This window comes from Hemiscyllium ocellatum, chromosome 2 (assembly GCF_020745735.1).
Source record: "Hemiscyllium ocellatum isolate sHemOce1 chromosome 2, sHemOce1.pat.X.cur, whole genome shotgun sequence".
Classification (NCBI taxonomy): domain Eukaryota; kingdom Metazoa; phylum Chordata; class Chondrichthyes; order Orectolobiformes; family Hemiscylliidae; genus Hemiscyllium; species Hemiscyllium ocellatum.
Window position 1 is genome coordinate 89,136,821 of NC_083402.1, and position 18,121 is coordinate 89,154,941.

At 38.8% G+C, this 18,121-nt stretch overlaps 1 protein-coding gene across 3 annotated transcripts in view; it reads right to left on the bottom strand.

The window, feature by feature from the left end:
• The window catches only part of agtpbp1 (ATP/GTP binding carboxypeptidase 1), a 336,457-nt gene that overhangs the window by 230,111 nt on the left and 88,225 nt on the right, over positions 1 to 18,121 (bottom strand). For all 3 annotated transcript variants that reach the window (XM_060838211.1, XM_060838220.1, XM_060838229.1), the window contains exon 3: positions 12,942 to 13,063. In XM_060838211.1, coding sequence (XP_060694194.1) covers positions 12,942 to 13,063 — 122 coding nt within the window. The remainder of the gene's footprint in view (positions 1 to 12,941; positions 13,064 to 18,121) is intronic.

Genomic DNA, 18,121 nt, shown 5'->3' on the forward strand with positions numbered 1-18,121 from the left:
TGAAGGAACAGAAGTAATCTCATGGAAGCAGAAACAGAAACCAGTGTAGTTGATTTGTTGACTACCATCAGATAAGAATGCATCTAGGCAAGTGACATCCTACCCAAGTAAATGAAGAATGCAGTGGTGTTGGAACAGGATAACATAATCAACTGTGTCAAAAGCTACAAAGAAGTCAACAAGAACAAAAAAGAATAGTTTGTTTGTCACACACATAGCATGGGGAGGGGGAGAGGCGTTTGCAATTGAAATTACATCTCATATATAATTTTTATAATATTTCATGTTCTTTGGTTAAGTTCATTCAAAATTATTCCTGACTACAGAGCATAGGTTTAAGGTGAGAGGGGAAAGATTTAAAAGGGATCTAAGAGGCAACTTTTTCACAGAGTAAGGTAGTGTAAATATAGAATGAGGTGCCAGAGGACATGGTGGAGGCTGGTACATTTACACCATTTAGGAGGGAGAGTTATTAACATCAGCAAGATAAATGGAAAGGAGAGAGACAGAGAGGGAGGTGAGACACAAGCAGGGAACAGGGGAAAGAGATAGACAAAGGAAGTGAAAGAAAATTATGAAGCAAAAGGAACAGTAAAGAGAAAGAAATTACAAGACCGAGCAGAGTGGGAAACTAAAAGAGCAAATAGGCAGTAGAATAAAGTAATGCAGGAGGTTGTAGACAGTTGCTCAAAAGGCTCGCGCTGTTATTTGCAATGCTTTGAGAAAAGAACAACCTGTCCAGATTACAAGTTACAATACAATTTAGGGGGTGAAGATGCCTCTTGAATAAATAATAGCATCCTGATATTTTATATCAATCCAACGTGAAGGTGTGGAGTGGCCGGGGGGGGAGGCGTTTGCAATTGAAGTTACATCTTATATGTAATTGTTTTAAGATTTCATGTTCTTTGGTTAAGTTCATTCAAAGTTATTCCTGAGTCCAAAATTACAGAGCATAAGTTTAAAGTGAGAGGGGAAAGATTTAAAAGGGATCTGGATGGGTATATGAATAGGAAGACCAAGTGCTGGCAAGTGGGGCTAGATTAGGTTAGGATATCTGGTCGGCATGGACGAGTTGGACTGAAGGGTCTGTTTCCGTGCTGTACATCTCTATGGCATGGATGAGCTGGCTCGCAGGGTCTCTTCCCATATTATATATCTCTATGACTCTAATTAGATATAAACCAAACCAAACTTCTGTTTTGCATAGAAGAGTTTCTGAAATTCCCCTTTTAAAATAAAAGGAATTTCTGAAATTACTTTTTTTTGCCCATCCCTAATTGCCCAGAGCGCGGTTAAGGGTTAATAACGTGGCAGCAGTAAGTGTTATTCCAGCCAGTGATGCCCAAATCCCCTGAATGAATAAAAAAGGCAATTTCAAAAATTCTTTTATAAAAATGCATTGATTTGGTTTAGACCATTAATCTTAATATCCTTTTACTAAAAATGTACTTAAGAGTCTCTGATCAGTTCTATAATTTCCTGCAAATCCTTTTGTAATTTAAGGAGATCTTCATTTTCTGCATCAGTAACACAGTTTCTATCTGAAGTTGTGCCTTATAACTAGAGTTGGAGCTGTACAGCATAGAAACAGTCCTTTCGGTTTGACTTGACTGTGCCGACCAGATATCCTAAATTTAATCTAGCCCGATTTGCCAGCATTCGGCCCATATCCTTCTAAACCCTACCTACTCATGTGCTCGTCCAGATCCTGTTGTCAATGCTTACCTGCCTCCACCACTTCCTCTGGCAGTTCATTTCATACATATACCACCCTCTGCATGAAAATGATGCCGCTTACGTCCCTTTTAAATCTTTACCCTCTCGCCTTAAACGTATATGTCTTTTAGTTTTGGACTCCCCTAGCCTGGGAAAGAGACCTTGGCTGTTCACCCCATCCATGCCTCTCATGATTTTATCAACTTCTATAAAGGTCATCCAGAGCTTCCAATGCTCCAGGGAATAGCCTCAGCCTATTCAGCCTCCCCACTATAGCTCCAACTCTGGTAACATCCTTGTAAATCTTTTCTGAACCTTTTCAGGTTTCACAACATCCTTCCTATAACAGGGAGACCAAAATTGAACACAGTATTGTAAAATCAATTTTTAGCTAACTGAAGGGCTAAAAAACAACTTCTAAATAGTTTTGATTGCATTAAAGGATACAAATTAATTCAGAAGTTGCAATAATTCATTTCATTTCAGTAACGAAGAATTTAACAGTGAAAGAAATATCAAAAGCCAAGGCCTCTGTACTGTAAATGAGCAGTACGTATGAAGTATGTAGATATGGAACCCATATTCAGTTATCTCAACTGCATTAAGTGAAGTTTCGCAGCATTTACTCATGTGAATATACACTGTATTCCTTGAATATATTTTAACTTCTAGATTTAAAAATTCTGAAAATCTTCAGAACTAATTCAATAAAATTTCATGATTAACAGAGCAATTAAGAGAGGTTTCAGACTTACCAACACGGGTCTGAGCCTGAGCATTCCATGAGATATCAGTGACAATTTATAAACTGTAAATTTAAAACATGCCTCCTTGTGGAAACACAAGAACCAAACTAAACATTTAAGAATTATATATCTGCTCAATATTGACATGACTAATAAAAGATAGTTTTGTGATTTCTATATTTCAGATTAAAGTGACAACTTCTGATGTTAGGAGTAGTACAGAATAGAAAGATCACAATTTCTAATTTGCCTTACTTGAGATGGTGATAGCTTGGTTACCTAAAAGTTACCCGATACTTGTCAGTTAAACTTGAATAAAGTTACGACACGGGGTAAATTCTCCTGCTTAATTTAAAACCAGCAACACACAAAAACATTTATCCCATGCACTCATCTGCAAAAATCAAGTGGCCAAGAAATATCTAAAGTAAAAATTAACAACTGTTTTTCTTAAAGTATAACAGAATAACTAACTAACCACTATCTGCAGTTTCTTTCTCTGACTTATCTTTTACCTTCCCTTCTATAATACTAGCCCGATAAAACTCCCAATTAAGATTTACAAAACAACACTTCTTATCTCAAAACTAGGCAGCTGTAGGTTCTTGTATTTGGATCGTCCTGTGTCTTTTTGTTAGAAATTTCTACATCACAGGTTACTGATCGAAAAGGTACTTTTAAGAGAGATGTTTCTTCAAGCAGTCTGGTGCAGGTTAGGCTTGGCAGTTCTCCTCTGAACTATTCAATTTTCCCCCGGTCTTATACCCAAGAGCACTGGATTGTGTCATTGGCTATTAAGATTGTCAATATACTCAATTTAAACTTGATAGGAAATTGGTACATTTATTGGGGTATAATTTAAACTGATTGGCCGAATTTGAGTTTGTTTTTGTCTCCAGGCAACGAACAACTGTTGCTCAACCCAACGTTACATATATTATTGCCTTATTGAGAACACTTGGCGTTGGGTCCAATAGTTCTACTGCTTTTAACTCTCTTAAAGAACTCCCACAATCTTCAAACACCTCCCCTTAAGAAAAAAAATTAATCATCATAATGAAAAGATGGCTTCATTTTTTTCTACCTTTTAAAACACATTACTCTCACATACAGATAATGTTAATATAAGTTCACCTTAACTTTTTCCCATATACCTATGTAATATTAAACAAAGACAAATCTCATCTAAACTCTCAGTTAAATCTGCAATAACGCATCTGTGATTACATTCTTCTGACCCGTAACGTATGATTTTTTAAAATTTAAAAATCTATAACATAAGATTCCAACGAAATAGCCTCATATTCTTGTCTTTAAAACATTCTAAGAATGTAAGTGGATTGTGGTCAGTGTACACAATTGTCTCCAACAATGTTCGTGACAGACACGTTTAAATTCTGTAAGGCCAGTACCAAATTCAATAGTTCCTTTTCGATTGTGGAGTATTTCTTCTGGTGGATGTTGATATTCTTCGAAAAATAACCAACCCGGTAGTTCAGACCCATCCTTATTTTCCAAGAGTAGTACAGCTCCAACTCCAATGTCACGAGCATCGATTGTAACTTTAACAGGTTTTGAAATGTTTGGTGTAGCTAAAACTGGTTTGGTGGTTAATATTGATTTTAAATGGTCGAATGTCTCCTGGCATGGTTCTGTCCACTGAAACTTCGTGTTCTTCTTCAGCAAATTGGTTAACGGTGCCACTACACTGCTGAAGTTTGGAACAAACTTCTGATAGAATCTGCTGAGTCTTAAGAATTGAAGCACCCTTTCCTTGAGGTTGGTTGTGGAAATTCTTCGATGGCCTTCGTCTTTGCGTTCCGTGGGGTCAAGCTTCCATGTTATGTCCCAAGAACGTCACCTCTGCTTTTGTAAATTCCGTTTTATTTATCACCAGTTTTGCTTCTCATAGTCATTCAAAGAGCTCTGGCAACTGTACCATGTGATCTTTCCAGGACTTACTAAAGATTACTACATCGTCCAAATAGACTGCACAGTTTGTAAACCAAGCCACAACTCTGTTCATGAGTCTTTGGAATGTGGCGGGTGCGTTCTTCATTCCAAAGGGCATCACTTTAAACTGATAAAGCCCATGTGGAGTTACAAATGCAGGAATTTCTTTCACCGTCTCTGATAAAGGTATCTGCCAGTAACCACGCATTCAGTCCAACTTGGTGATGTAACTGGCTTGTCCAACTTTCTTGATACAGTCCTCCAATCTAGGAATTGGATAGGAGTCCAATTTTGTAACAGCATTGACCTTCCAAAAATTCATAAGAATCATTGAGTCCTGTCTGGTTTGGGAACTAAGATGATCTGCGAACTCGATTCGCTCTGGCTTGGTTTGATAATGTCCTCATCGAGCATGACCGCCACCACCATCTGGACCTGTGTGGCTTTAAGAGGATTACGCAGATAGGGGTTTTGCTTTATCGGAGCAGTATTCCCTATCTCTACTTCATGTACAATAGCATTAGTTCTCCCTATCTGATTCATACATATGTCTTTGTATTGTAGTAACAAAGCTTTCAAGTCCGTTCTTTGCTCCTGAGACAGATAGCTTACTAATCTATTCCACTCCTCAAGGACTTCTTCATTTTTAAATCTATTTTGAGGCACCTCAAAATCTATATCATCTGGATTTGATTCCTCACTCTGCGCGGCTGTAACTAACACCTATTTCTCCTGTTCTTTCTCTCTAGTGTAATACAGTTTCAGCATGTTCACATGACATACCCAATCCCATTTTTTTCCTATCTGACGTCTTTACCACATAGTTCAGCTGACTCAACGTTTTCTCAATTTGATAGGGATCACTAAACCTGGCTTTGAAGGATCTCCTATCATTGGTAATGGTACTAACATGTTATCCCCTTGGGAAAACGTCAGATTATTAGACTTTTTATCTGCCACCTGCTTCATTCTACACTGAGCCCTCTTTAGGTGCTGTTTAGCTAACTCATCTACTTCATTTAATCTCTCCCTATCTCCGATACATATTCTAAGCGTGAGGTCTCCGAATTTGGTCCTGTCAATTTTTCTTTAATTAATTTTAAAAGGGCCTCTCACTTCATGACCATGAATATTATCTCCGAGGCAGTAAATTGAGTAGATTTGTTTGGGACATCTCTATTGGCAAACAGTACGAATAGGATACCTTTATCCCAATTATTCGGGTAATCCTGACAGTATGCTCTCAACATGGTCTTCAAGGTCTGATGCCACCTTTCTAAAGCTCCCTGAGATTCAGGATGATACACATGGAATTCAAGTGCTGTATAGTTTAGATTTATTAACCCACTTAAACAGACTAGTGGTAAAATTTGACCTTTGGTCCAGCTGAATCTCTCTGGGTAGTCCATACCATGTGAAGAAAGCTACTAACTCTTCTACTACTCTTTTTGCCTTGATACTCCATTAATGGAATTACCTCTGGAAATCTGGTAGCCACATCCATTATGGTTAACAAGTACTGGCTCCCGTGTTTAGTTCTCGGGACGGTACCTACACAATTAATTATAACTCACGTGAAAGGTACTTCAAATGCAAGAATTGGCAACAAAGGTGCTGGTTTTTCTTACCACCTGTGGCTTACATACCATTTGACATGGATGACACGTATGGCAAAACCACATCTTAACCACATCTTGTGCATTCCAGGCCAATAAAAATGTTTTCATAGCTTAGCCTGAGTCCTTCGTACCCCTAGGTGACCTCCTACAGGTAGTTCATGTGCTAACCATTACACTTCCGGTCTGTATGCTACTGGCAACACAATCTGGTGCACTTCAGCCCATTTCTCCTCTGCACTAACCTGCCGTGGTCTCCATTTCCATTTTAAGATTCTATCTTTTAGATAATACCCTCCGAAATATTCTCTGCCTCCTTTTCAGAGTACATATCTTTTATCGCCTTGTCTTGCTGTTGCAAGTCCCTTAGCCTTTCAGGACTAAACACATCTGTCTGACCCTCTGTCTGTTCAAGTTTTTCCTGCACCCCATTACATCAAACAGAGTATATGCTAACTGAACCTCAACTCCTTCATTTTTCTCTTTAGTTTTCACTTTGTGCTGTGATTTATGATAGTGGGACCTGGTTACCACATCATCTGGGAAAATACTAGGATATTTCTGTTTTAACTCCTCAGTTTCCTGGTTTTCCATGGGCTTTTCCACAAGGGGTGTCACTTCCACCTTGAATCCTACCAAATCATTCCAAAGAACAAACTGGAACTGACCCTCTGACAATTACTCCCACTGTAACTTCCCCATTCTTAAGTTGGCACTCCAACCGGATCTTACATAGGGGAATGCTAAATTTCTGTCCATCTATCCCACAAATTACCATACTCTCGGGTAACAGATCAGAAAGAGTGCATATTCATTCATACCTTACTATTAGTGACTGGTTATAGCCTGTATCTCTCAAAATTGTAACTTCTTGTCCTTCTCTCACTGTTCTTTCTGAGTAAACTTTATCCACAGAGGTGAATTCTTTGTAGAGATCAGGTACTAACTCCATGCCCAGCCCCTGCCTAGGCTGTGCACTCTCATGTAGCTCATCGGCTGTTCTTGAGGTCTCTTTTACTACCTTCACTAATACCACTGGCTTAGCTTCTTTTACCACATCTTTTCCCATAGTGCCTTTCTTTAATGACCAGCACTGTGACTTTCGTGTCCCATTTTACCACAGTGGAAACACCTGAAGCCTTTCACCTCCTTTGCACCATCTTGGGTTTCTTTTTTATCCTGTGGTAAATTCCAATTAGTGCTCTCTACTCTGGGTTTCATAGTGCAAGACCTCCCTTTCTCCCAATTTCTATCCCTCACAGGATAAAATTGTGGCCAGAAGTTTGTCTTATGCACCAGCATGTACTCATCTAGTACATGCTGGTGCATAAGATAAGCTGCCCTTCTCACTTCTTGAACTTTCTGTTCTTCCACGTGAATTCTCTGGAAGTGAGTTTTTAAACTCCTCCAGCAGATTAATGCCTCTTAGAGCCGCAACTGTCCTATCGATTTTCAGAGCATGCACCCATCAATTAAAATGACTATGTTTAATTCTTTCAAACTCAACATAATTCTAACCTGGTTCCTTCTTTGTGTTCCTGAACTGCTGTCTGTATCCTTTTGGTACCAATTCATGAGCACTTAAAGTAGCCTGTTTAACCTCTTCATAGTCTCTTGACACCTCATCTGACAATGACCTCATCTGGCAAATAACTCACTAGCTCTGCCTATCAATTTAGTCTGAACTAGCATTACCCATAAATTCATCTGCCAATTTTTCAAATGAAATAAAGAAGGCTTCAACATCTTTCTCATCAAAATGTGGCAGAGTTTTGACGTACTTATTACTACCTTCTCTTTCACTCTCCATCCTGGTAACTTGACTTTGCTGTCTAAGTTGCAACTTCCCAAGTTCAAATTCTCTCTCTCTTTCTCTCTGTTCCTCTCTCCCTTTCTTCTCTCTCTTTGCTCAGCCAAGAACCTTCTCTCTCTTTTTCCTCAATTGTAATTTAAGTTTTTCTATCTCTACTGCACTTGCCCGTTTCTCTAACACACCTAAGTGTTTGACTCACCCCTTTACAATTTCAGCTTTACTATTGTCCTTGGTTAAACCCAAATCTAACTTTTTTGCTAATTCTAAACATATGGCCCTTTTCTTTCCTTCTAAACTTTCTTGACAAATTTGAGAATCATCTTCAAATCCCAGAACCTCTTAAAATTGTAAGAGCCCGTTTTCTCTTGCTTAATTTAATCAACTGCAAGTCACCAAAATTAAACAAATTGTCTCACCTGCATTTTATTTAAAGATCTAGGACACTAACCTACAAGTGTTTAAATCTGCTGAGATTTTTCGTACTCCCAAATCTATTCACATCTGTGTAAACCAGGTCAAGTCACGGACCCAAGCCCCCAAACTGTTAGGACACAGGGTAAACTCTCCTGCTTAAAACCAGCAACACAGAAAAGCATTTATCCTGTGCAGTCATCTGTAAAAATCAAGTGGCCAAGAACTATTTAAAGTAAAAATTAATCACTGTATTTCTTAAACTATAGCAGAGAATAACTAACTAACCAGTACTTACAATTTCTTTCTCTAACCCATCTTTTCCCTTCCCTTTTATAATACTAGTCTGATAAAACTCCCAATTAAGATTTACAAACCAACACTTCTTATCTCAAAACCAGGCAGCTGTAGGTTCCTATCTTTGGATCTTCCTGCATCTTCTTTTCTCCTTGTTAGGAATTTCTGCATCACAGGTTATTGATCGAAAAGGTACTTTTTAAGAGAGTTGTTTTTTCAAGCAGATCAGGCAGCATCAAAGGAGAAGGAGAAGGGCTTATGCCTGATACATCGATTCTCCTTCTCCTTTGATGCTTCCTGACCTGCTGCGCTTTTCCAGCAACACATTTTTAAGCTCTGATCCCCAGCATCTGCAGTCCTCACTTTCTCCTAGTTGTTTTTACAAGCAGTCTGGTAAATGTTGAGCTTGGCAGTTCTCCTCTCAACTGTTCAATCTCCCCCCCCCCCCCCAGTCTTATACCCCAGAGCATCGGATTGTATCATTGGCTTTTAAGATACTCAATATACTCAATTCAAACTTGACAGGAAATTGGTATTTTTAATCGGGGTACAAGTTAAACTGATTGGCTGAATTTGAAATTGTTTTTGTCTTCAGGCACCGAACTATTCAAGTTGTTCAACCCAGTGTTACATACATTGTTGCCTTACTGAGAACACTTGGTGTTGTGCCTGGTAGTTCTGCTGCTTTTAAAGGTACATTCACATCTTCATAACAATACTACTCGGACTCAGCTGAAAAATAGCATGGGTTATTTCATTTTGGAGTTCTGAACAATATTAAATACTATGGAACTGCTAGATAACAAGCCTAATTAAGAAAGAGGAGAAGGCATATGGCATGTTATGCCTGAAGTTTGATCTCAACTCTATATCTTTTGATTTCATTCGATTCCAAGAATCAATCACGCCTTGAACACACTCATTGACCAAGTATCCACAGATCTCTGGATTATTATACACCTAACCTTATAATGATCATTGACAAAATACATGCCAACAATTTGGAGTTTGTCACTAGAAACAAATGTAAAGTTTGACACTAAAGCTGGAGCCACTGTCAATTACTCGAATGTCCTCAAACACCTGTACTCCATTAATTTTCTTGCCATTTTTTCATTGAACCACTTGGCCAAACTTATTCCTCCCTTTCCCTTTGCTCCATGCTTAATACTTCACCATGCTTAATATTCACCCACAATTACCCCAAGAAATTGAGTAGTCAGCGGCTCTTCACAGATAAAACTGTTTCACTTCTCCACTCCCATCTATAATTTGTTTCTCAAAAAAGATTTGATTGCTTCCAAAATTCAATTTACTAAATAGCAAACTAAACTGATGAAAGATTGCCTATTGAGCCTAACCTTCTATGAATACAAATGGTGAAAATGAAAACATCTTACGTTCAGCACCTTGTGTGTTGCAGTGGCAATCTCTTTATCTTTGGGCCATGAGGCCTGAGTCCAAGTGCCACCTGCTCCAGGAATATGTCAAAACAAATTTACAAAAATCGCACAAATCCACCATTTCCCCAAATAGAAGGGCAAAGGCAGCATGTGCACAGGAACACCATCATGAACAAGTGATCTTCCAAGCAACACACTATCCTGACTTGGACATAAACTTGCTAGGTTTAAATCATGAAACTCCCCGACAGCACTGTGTTAGTATCTAAACCCAAAGACTGCAGTGATTTAAGAAGGCAGCTCACCATTATTTTCTCTAGGGCATTTTTAAAAAAATTCATTTGTGGGATGTGGGCATTGCTGGTCAGTATTTATTGCCTATCTCTAGTCACAATTGAGAAGGTGGTGGTGTGCTGCAGTTAGTCAATCTGCTGTAGGTTGACCCATTTTGCTATTAGGGAGGGAATTCCAGGATTTTGACCCATTATGGGTGGCAATAAATGTTGGTACAGCCAGTGATACCCACATCCCATGAAAGAATACAAAGAGACAAAGTAGCATCTAGATTTTTTAAACACTCAACAATGGCATAAAAAACCTGGATTCAAAATTCAACAGGCATTTGTGAGACTCCTCTTTCTACTACTTGGAGTGCAAATAATACTTTCCAGATCTGAGCTGAATTTCCCTGGTTTCATTCACTTTTCAACTTAACATAGTTAGATTTACAGGATACAAAACAAAGCCCAGCAGGTATTTAGTCAGTATACTATAATTCTTTATTCAACCCCTTGTAAGGAAGAAACAACATATGTACAGACTATTTTTGAAATAGTATAGAACTCTTACAGAATTGGCACAGTATTAACTTCCGAACTTCAAACAAAAAAAGCACAGTAGCCCGTACTGACGCAAAACAAAGGTACATGTACACGGGTTCCAAAATTGATAGCAGGGAATCTTCTGGTACCTTGTATAGAGATAAAAGGTACACAAGTATTTAGTAAAGGTCAGAAGTCAGACAACATCAGGTTATAGTCTCACAGATTATTTTAAATCACAAGCTTTCAGAGCATAGCTCCTTCATCAGGTGAATCTGGCAAATGATCTTCAGCATGGGGTAAACTAAAAAGTAAACTCAAGCCAAAGTAGTGGAAAAATGGTGGCTGACCACTATAACATTTTGGGTGCTGCTCCGTATTTGTTGCTTAGAAGGATGAAGTAAGTGACTGAAAAAGTGTAAACAACCAGCCCATTGAAATAAAATATATGAACGAGTACTTGGAGACAGGAGGCAGTCCTTGTCAGGAACGATTTGGAGATGTCGGTGTTGGACTGGGGTATACAAAGTTAAAAATCACACAACACCAGGTTATAGTCCAATAGGTTTAACTGGAAGCACTAGCTTTCGGAGTGCCACTCCTTCATCAGGTGCCTGATGAAGGAGCGGCGCTCCGTAAGCTAGTGCTTCCAATTAAACCTGTTGGACTATTACCTGGAGTCGTGTGATGTTTAACCTTGTCAGGAACAGCCACTTTCTTCAGAGAGAACAAGACCAGCAAAGATGGAAGAACATCACGCTCCCTGATACACAGTGTGGAATGCTGCTATCATCGTATTGTCTGTTTTCTTTATATAGTGAAATTTATGTTGTGTGGAACTCACTGGGAACAGCTGGCAAATAAAAAATGGCAGTAATTGGAGATTTATTACAACAACAACAGTAGAAAATGTGTAAAAAAACGTGCACAGAATTATGTAGGGATTCTTCTGAATTTCATAAAAAAGAACTGGTGTTTGTAGACAACAAAGACACTTCATATAAAGTGTAGTAGAGGAAGCAACAACTAAATTGCCATTAATAGCAAGGAAAACAATAGGTGGCATAAAAACAAATATTGCTCTACACTTGTCACGTTGAGTCACTCTTAACAATTCAGGCATTATTGCCTGAAGAAACCCAAAGTAGTACAAATCAGGAAAAGATAAATTCATAGCTTTCAAACTGCTCTATCACCCTCAATGATGTCTCCAGAGCTGTCAAAAACTTTAAAGTGCAGATGATTTGAGAGCATTGGAGGGGGAACTCAGAGATTCCATTTGGTGCAGCATTCCAGTTGCTATTGTACCGGATAACACAAATGTTATTGGAACTATTGAAAAGTCATTTAAATTTAAATCATTCATATAAAACCATAATAACAGAGGCAACATTCTGGAGACAGGAAGGACATCCAGACATGACAAATAAAGCCTATTATGCAATTTTTAATTCACTAATTTTTTAATAAAGTTTGTTTATTTTGGCAATCTGAATGAAGAGTTCTGTGAAAAACTACAAAAAAAAGCCAATGGTCTGTCACCACTTACAAAGTATCGGAAAATCTTTAAACCCATCCTTGACCATTGCAGATACTCATCAAGGTAAAGCACTTAGGAACCTTAAATTGAAAATATTGTGCTTTTACATGAAGGATAACACACATTGATTAAGTCTATATTGTTTTGTTATTTCTGTACAATTATTGACCATAGTATTTATTACAGGACATTAAATTATTTAATTGATAAAAGGAAGACAGTTCAGTTAAACTTAAAGAGACCTGGTGCTCAGAACAGCCAGTTATAATTACAAATATTTAAATGAGGTTAAACACTTACCTCATTGTATACCTCAAAATTAGATTCACTGAAAACATTACCAGAGTGGCTGGCTAGTGGAAATATTTCCTAACTACACCAAAAATGTACCACCTTTCTGTGCAATGCCAAACTAGAAACTCAAAAGTAACACAAAGTAAAGACATTTGCTATTAAGTGACTAAGATCAGTTTTCTTCCACATTTCCTCATCTACAGACTAATTGTGGTGAATGTGCCAGCTTTTCATTAAGGTAAACAAAAACGAAAACATTAAGGTAAATTCAACATAGTTTAAGCTTGACCAACCATTAAAACAAATATAAAAGACCGTACAAAATTACCTTGAGTCTGAACCAAATGAAGAAGCTTGGCAGTGACGTGACGGCCATTTTCCACATCTTGCAAGGTCAATTCCAAGTTGATCTTCTCCAGCTGGCCAAGGAGACCAAGGATACGGGTGTTCCTGAGAATAATACAAAATACTTAATTGAAAATTACCAAAAATACACTGCATTCTACAGGCCTCAAAATTCATTCAGATAGAATTTCAGCTGTCTCCTTCATATTAAGAAACCTAAACATCAACACAAACACAAATAATGGGCCCTAATTTATTTGTACAAAACATTCAATTTTGAATGGATTAAAATCAGGTCTAACAATACATTTTAAAGGATGATTGGAAATATTTACAATTTTAGAATGCTGCATTGTTTAGTTGCTACGATTTTGTTTTAAAAAAATGCCTTTGAGTTTAGCTTGCAGTTTTCAGTAGCAGATTTCACGTGCAAAGCACCTAAGAGTCTCTTTCATAAGGACTAAGAGCAACAGTAGGCAATTCAGTGCCTCAAGCCTGTTTAGTCATATGATACAATCATGGCTAATCTCACCTTGGCCTCAACTCCACTTTTCTGCCTACTCTCCATCATGCTTCAACCCATAACTAATTAAAAATCTGTCTATCTGCTCCTTAAAATTTACTCAACTTCCCAATATCCACCACATTCTATGGTAGTGAATTGCTCAGATTTACAAGCCTTTGAGATAAATAATTTCTCATCACTGTTTTAAATCTGTTATCCCTTATCCTAAAGCTCTGACCTCTTGTTCAAGATTGCCCACAGGAGGAAACATCCTCTCTATATCTTTTTCGTCAACCCTCTTTACCATCTTATATACCTCAATTAGATTTGTGTTCATTCCACTAACCTCTGAAGAGTACAGATTGCTCAATCTTTCATCATAAGGCAACCAAGGAACTCTAAACTTCATCCCTCTTCAAGCAAAATTGTAAACAATACTCCAGTGTGGTCTCACTCCAACCTTGTACAGTTGAAGCAACACTTCCCTGCTTTTATATACTATGCTTTCAGCTGTAAGCACCAAAATTCCATTTACCTTCCTTGTTACCTATTTTACCTGCATAGTAGTTTTCTGCAATTCATGTAAAGGACACCCAGATCCCTCTGCACTGAAGTGTCTCTTTACTTCATAACAAGTTGCCTTTCTATTCCTCCAACCAAAATGGATAATCTCACACTTTCCACATTAAACTTGACCTGCGAAATTTTAGCCCATTCACCTAATCTGTCCATATCCATTTGTAAATTTCTTATTTCTTGACTGCAACTTCCTTTCCCACTTACTTTAGGGTCATCTGCAAACTTGGCTACAGTAACTTCTATCTCTGTATCCAAGTCAATACTAGAAATTGTAAATATTTGGAGTTTGAGGACTGAACACTGTTGAATTCCATTAGTTACATCTTGCCAACCACAGAATGGCCCAATTATCCCAACACTGATTTCTGTTGGTTAGCCAATCCTCTATCCAAGCTAATAAATTATCCCAAATCCCATGTGATCTTACTTTGTGTATTAACCTTTTGTGTGGCACCTTATAAAAGCCTTCTGGAAATTCTGATATGTTATATCTGGAGAATCCTCATTACCCATTTTGCTTATTACGTCTTCAAAGAAGTCTAGGAGATTCGTCAAACATGATCTGTCCCTCATAAAACCATGCTGAATCCAATGTGTTGTATTTTGACTTTCCAAATGCCCTGTTATTACTTCCTTAACAACAACTTCTAACAGTTTCTCAATGGCATACGTCAAACTAACAGGTCTGTAGATTTCTATTTTCTACATCTTGCCTTTTTTTCAATAAGGGTGTTATATGAGCATTTTTCCAATTCACTGGAACATTTCCCACATCCAGGGATGGATCTACTATCTCTGTTGCCATTTCCTTTAAGACCCTAGGATGTCGGCCATCAGACCATGGGGACTCGTCTGTCTTCATACCATGGCAACATAAATTCAGAACCTCTTAGACGTTCATGCTTACAAAACACAGTATTTATTTGCAATTTTACTGTACATCTCATCATGTCCAGGGCTCTCATCCTCCATTATCCGACAGTATTGTTTTTATCCAATTAGACAGGAATCAGTAACTGGTTATTTCCTAAAACAAACATAACTAAGCAAGAGCAATCCAAGCAATGTATTTCTAAAAAATAGCAAACACCAATGGAAATTAAAGCCACAAATCCGTTGTGACATCATAAAAGGGACAGTTACATCACAAAGCACCTTCAGCTGTTTATTTTGGGTGATAAGAAAATAATAATTTCAGTTTATAGTTTGGTTCCTTAAGTTTGCAGCATACAAAAAAATAAAATAGTTCATGAGCAGCAATCATCTACGAGGCTAATGTGGTAATATATCAGAAATTCCCTCGAATCATTTCAAAACAAACATTTTAGAGATGATACAAAAGTTACTTGATGAATTAAATAAGCTAGGGAAAATCATTGGATGGAGTTAGCCTACTGAATATTTTCTTCCTCTATGCTGCCTCAGCGCCAGAGACCCGGGTTCAATTCCCGCCTCAGGTGACTCTGTGTGGAGTTTGCACATTCTCCCCGTGTCTGTGTGGTTTCCTCCAGGTGCTCCGGTTTCCTCCCACAATCCAAAAAAATGCGCAGGTTAGGTGAATTGGCCATGCTAAATTGCCTATAGTCTTAGGTGAAGGGGTAAATGTAGGGGAATGGGTCTGGGTGGGTTACACTTCGGCGGGTCAGTGTAGACTTGTTGGGCCGAAGGGCCTGTTTCCACACTGTAAGTAATCTAATCTAATCTAATCATCATACGATGCTCTGTTCATGTGAAATTGTCCATGTGGTTCACAAGTAATTTTTGTCATGATCCATATAAATCTGACTTTTTAAAAAATTATTAGAACACAAAAACATAACAAGTAGGATCTGTACTGGGCCATTTTGTTTTTCAAGACTCCTGGTCATTCAACAAGATTACAGCAAAGTTTTTTTCTCCATAACTTCATCTTGATGCTGCAATTCCCCGAGCACAAAAACTACTGGTCCTCTCATGCAAATTGTTCTCATCAGCAATCACTTGCTAACAAATATGAAATTCAGTTTCATTGATCACAGGTTCTGTGTATCTTTGCTCAATAACCTGATCCTAAGAGCTGCAACTCCAACCACACACATGGCAGCTGTTTCTGAGAGCGAAAGGTGGACCTGGGCTTTGAGACATATTCTAGATTCCAAGATTGCAGATATACGAGCCTGCTGGATGCAGTTTCCCAGCCAGGTCAGTAACAGAAAACTATTTTTAGGGCACATTTTCTGAACCTTCTATCTCATGCTGGGTGAGCAAAGTGGATCCTGAAGAGGGCTGTTCAGTCATGAAGAAAAGTGCCAAAATACTCTCCTGTACATCTTCCAACAAATGAAACACTGTCAAACTCCAATGCTGATGAGCTATTCCAGAGTTAGGGTCTGGCCAATTTGCAATGGGCAATAAATCCGTCCTAGTCAGTGACACAGATACACAAAAGGAAGAAAGAAGATCACTCACCCAGGCCCAGGAGGTTTGCTAGTTTTTGCTTAAGGTATCTGGGGAAGAAACATTCACTGATGGCTCACCTGAATGACTCCCGATCCCCACACACTCACCGCTACTCCAACGGCCAGAACCTTGCCCCCACTCACTCGTGAACCAATCAGCAGCAAAGATGAGAAACTTCCTTGATGTGGAGGAATAATGTCTTGCAAACTTGTCCAGAGATACTTGACGTTTTTTTTGTAAGGCTCATCAGGCCACCAAGGAGCCATTGTGGACCACGCTGTAGCCTATGGATATCCTATTGGACAAGCTTTTGTTTTAAATTAATTCTGCAATAAATAATCCATAGCAATGCTTTCTGGTGTTCATTTTTTTCTTAAATTTATCCAAAATTGTATTTGTTTTAATTTCTGAGCTGTGGTCCTTACGCTTCATTATTTTGATTCCAACTTGCATTTCAATGCTTTTCCTCCTTTTTCATTTAGTCTATTTCTTCTAAAAGTTAAGTATCCTGGAATATTTAATTCACAAAGAAATAATTCCACTGAGGCCAGTATCCAGTCACCAAGTCACCCTTTATTTACATGTGAAGAGCCCTTGACACTGATCCAACTTCCTCAGAGCAAACAGGATGTCTGACACTCCTGTTCTTTTCTTTGTCTAAAACATACCTGACTCCAACAGTGAATAGAGTCCCTGATATTGTTTTTCTTTAATAAATTCCCCCACACTACCACTGCACCAAAAGGGGACCCGGCAGTAGTGCTTATAATTTCCCCAAATCACCTACAGCTGTGTGTATGTTTGTACAGTGCGACAGTAAAAACAACAACATTATGCAAAGATTTTACTTTCCACTACCATGAAAATGCCAATGTGGCAAGTGAAACATTAAATAGCAAAGCTTGATAAGGGCAATGTTTAAGTCAGAAAGTGAAATTGGGGGTTGTAGGGAGAGGAGGAGGAGACGAATCAAAATAGAGTTGGGAGACGACATGATTGGGCTTATCGTCAGCAAGGGTACTCTGATCAGGGCTGGAAAACTGGTCCATTGAGGGAACACCTATTAAACGAGGTCCACCTGGCTGACCTTGGTACAATCACTACATCCTTACACCTGAGTTTGAGGAGCTGAAAATGTGTTGCTGGTTAAAGCACAGCAGGTCAGGCAGCATCCAAGGTTTGTCCTGAGCTGGGGTAGGGCTGATTGCAGGGAATGTAGGTAGCGACGCATGGCTGCAAGGGTGGAGCGGAGGATCCGGAGGGAGGTCTGTTGCTGGAGGCTTCGGATTTGTTGTAGGTACAGGTTGTCCTGGTTGAGTCCAAATTTTGTTGGTTGGAATGTAGTTCGGAGTCCGTGTGGGATCAGTTGGTTCCATAGGCAGGTGCTGAGGAAGGAGATGTGGCTGTGGTAACGAGTCTGTTTGAGAACGTGGCTGAAGAGCTTCTGTGCAGAGGAGATGACCTGGGGGGTGCAGTGAGAGAGAGACTCACTGAAATCCTTGTAGAGAGAGGAAGAGAGCTTCTTGTCCTGAGCTGGGGTAGGGCTGATTGCAGGGAATGTATTGTCCTGAGCTGGGGTAGGGCTGATTGCAGGGAAGCTCCCTACCCTGAGTTTGAGGACATAGGTCAGTTGTTTTTCC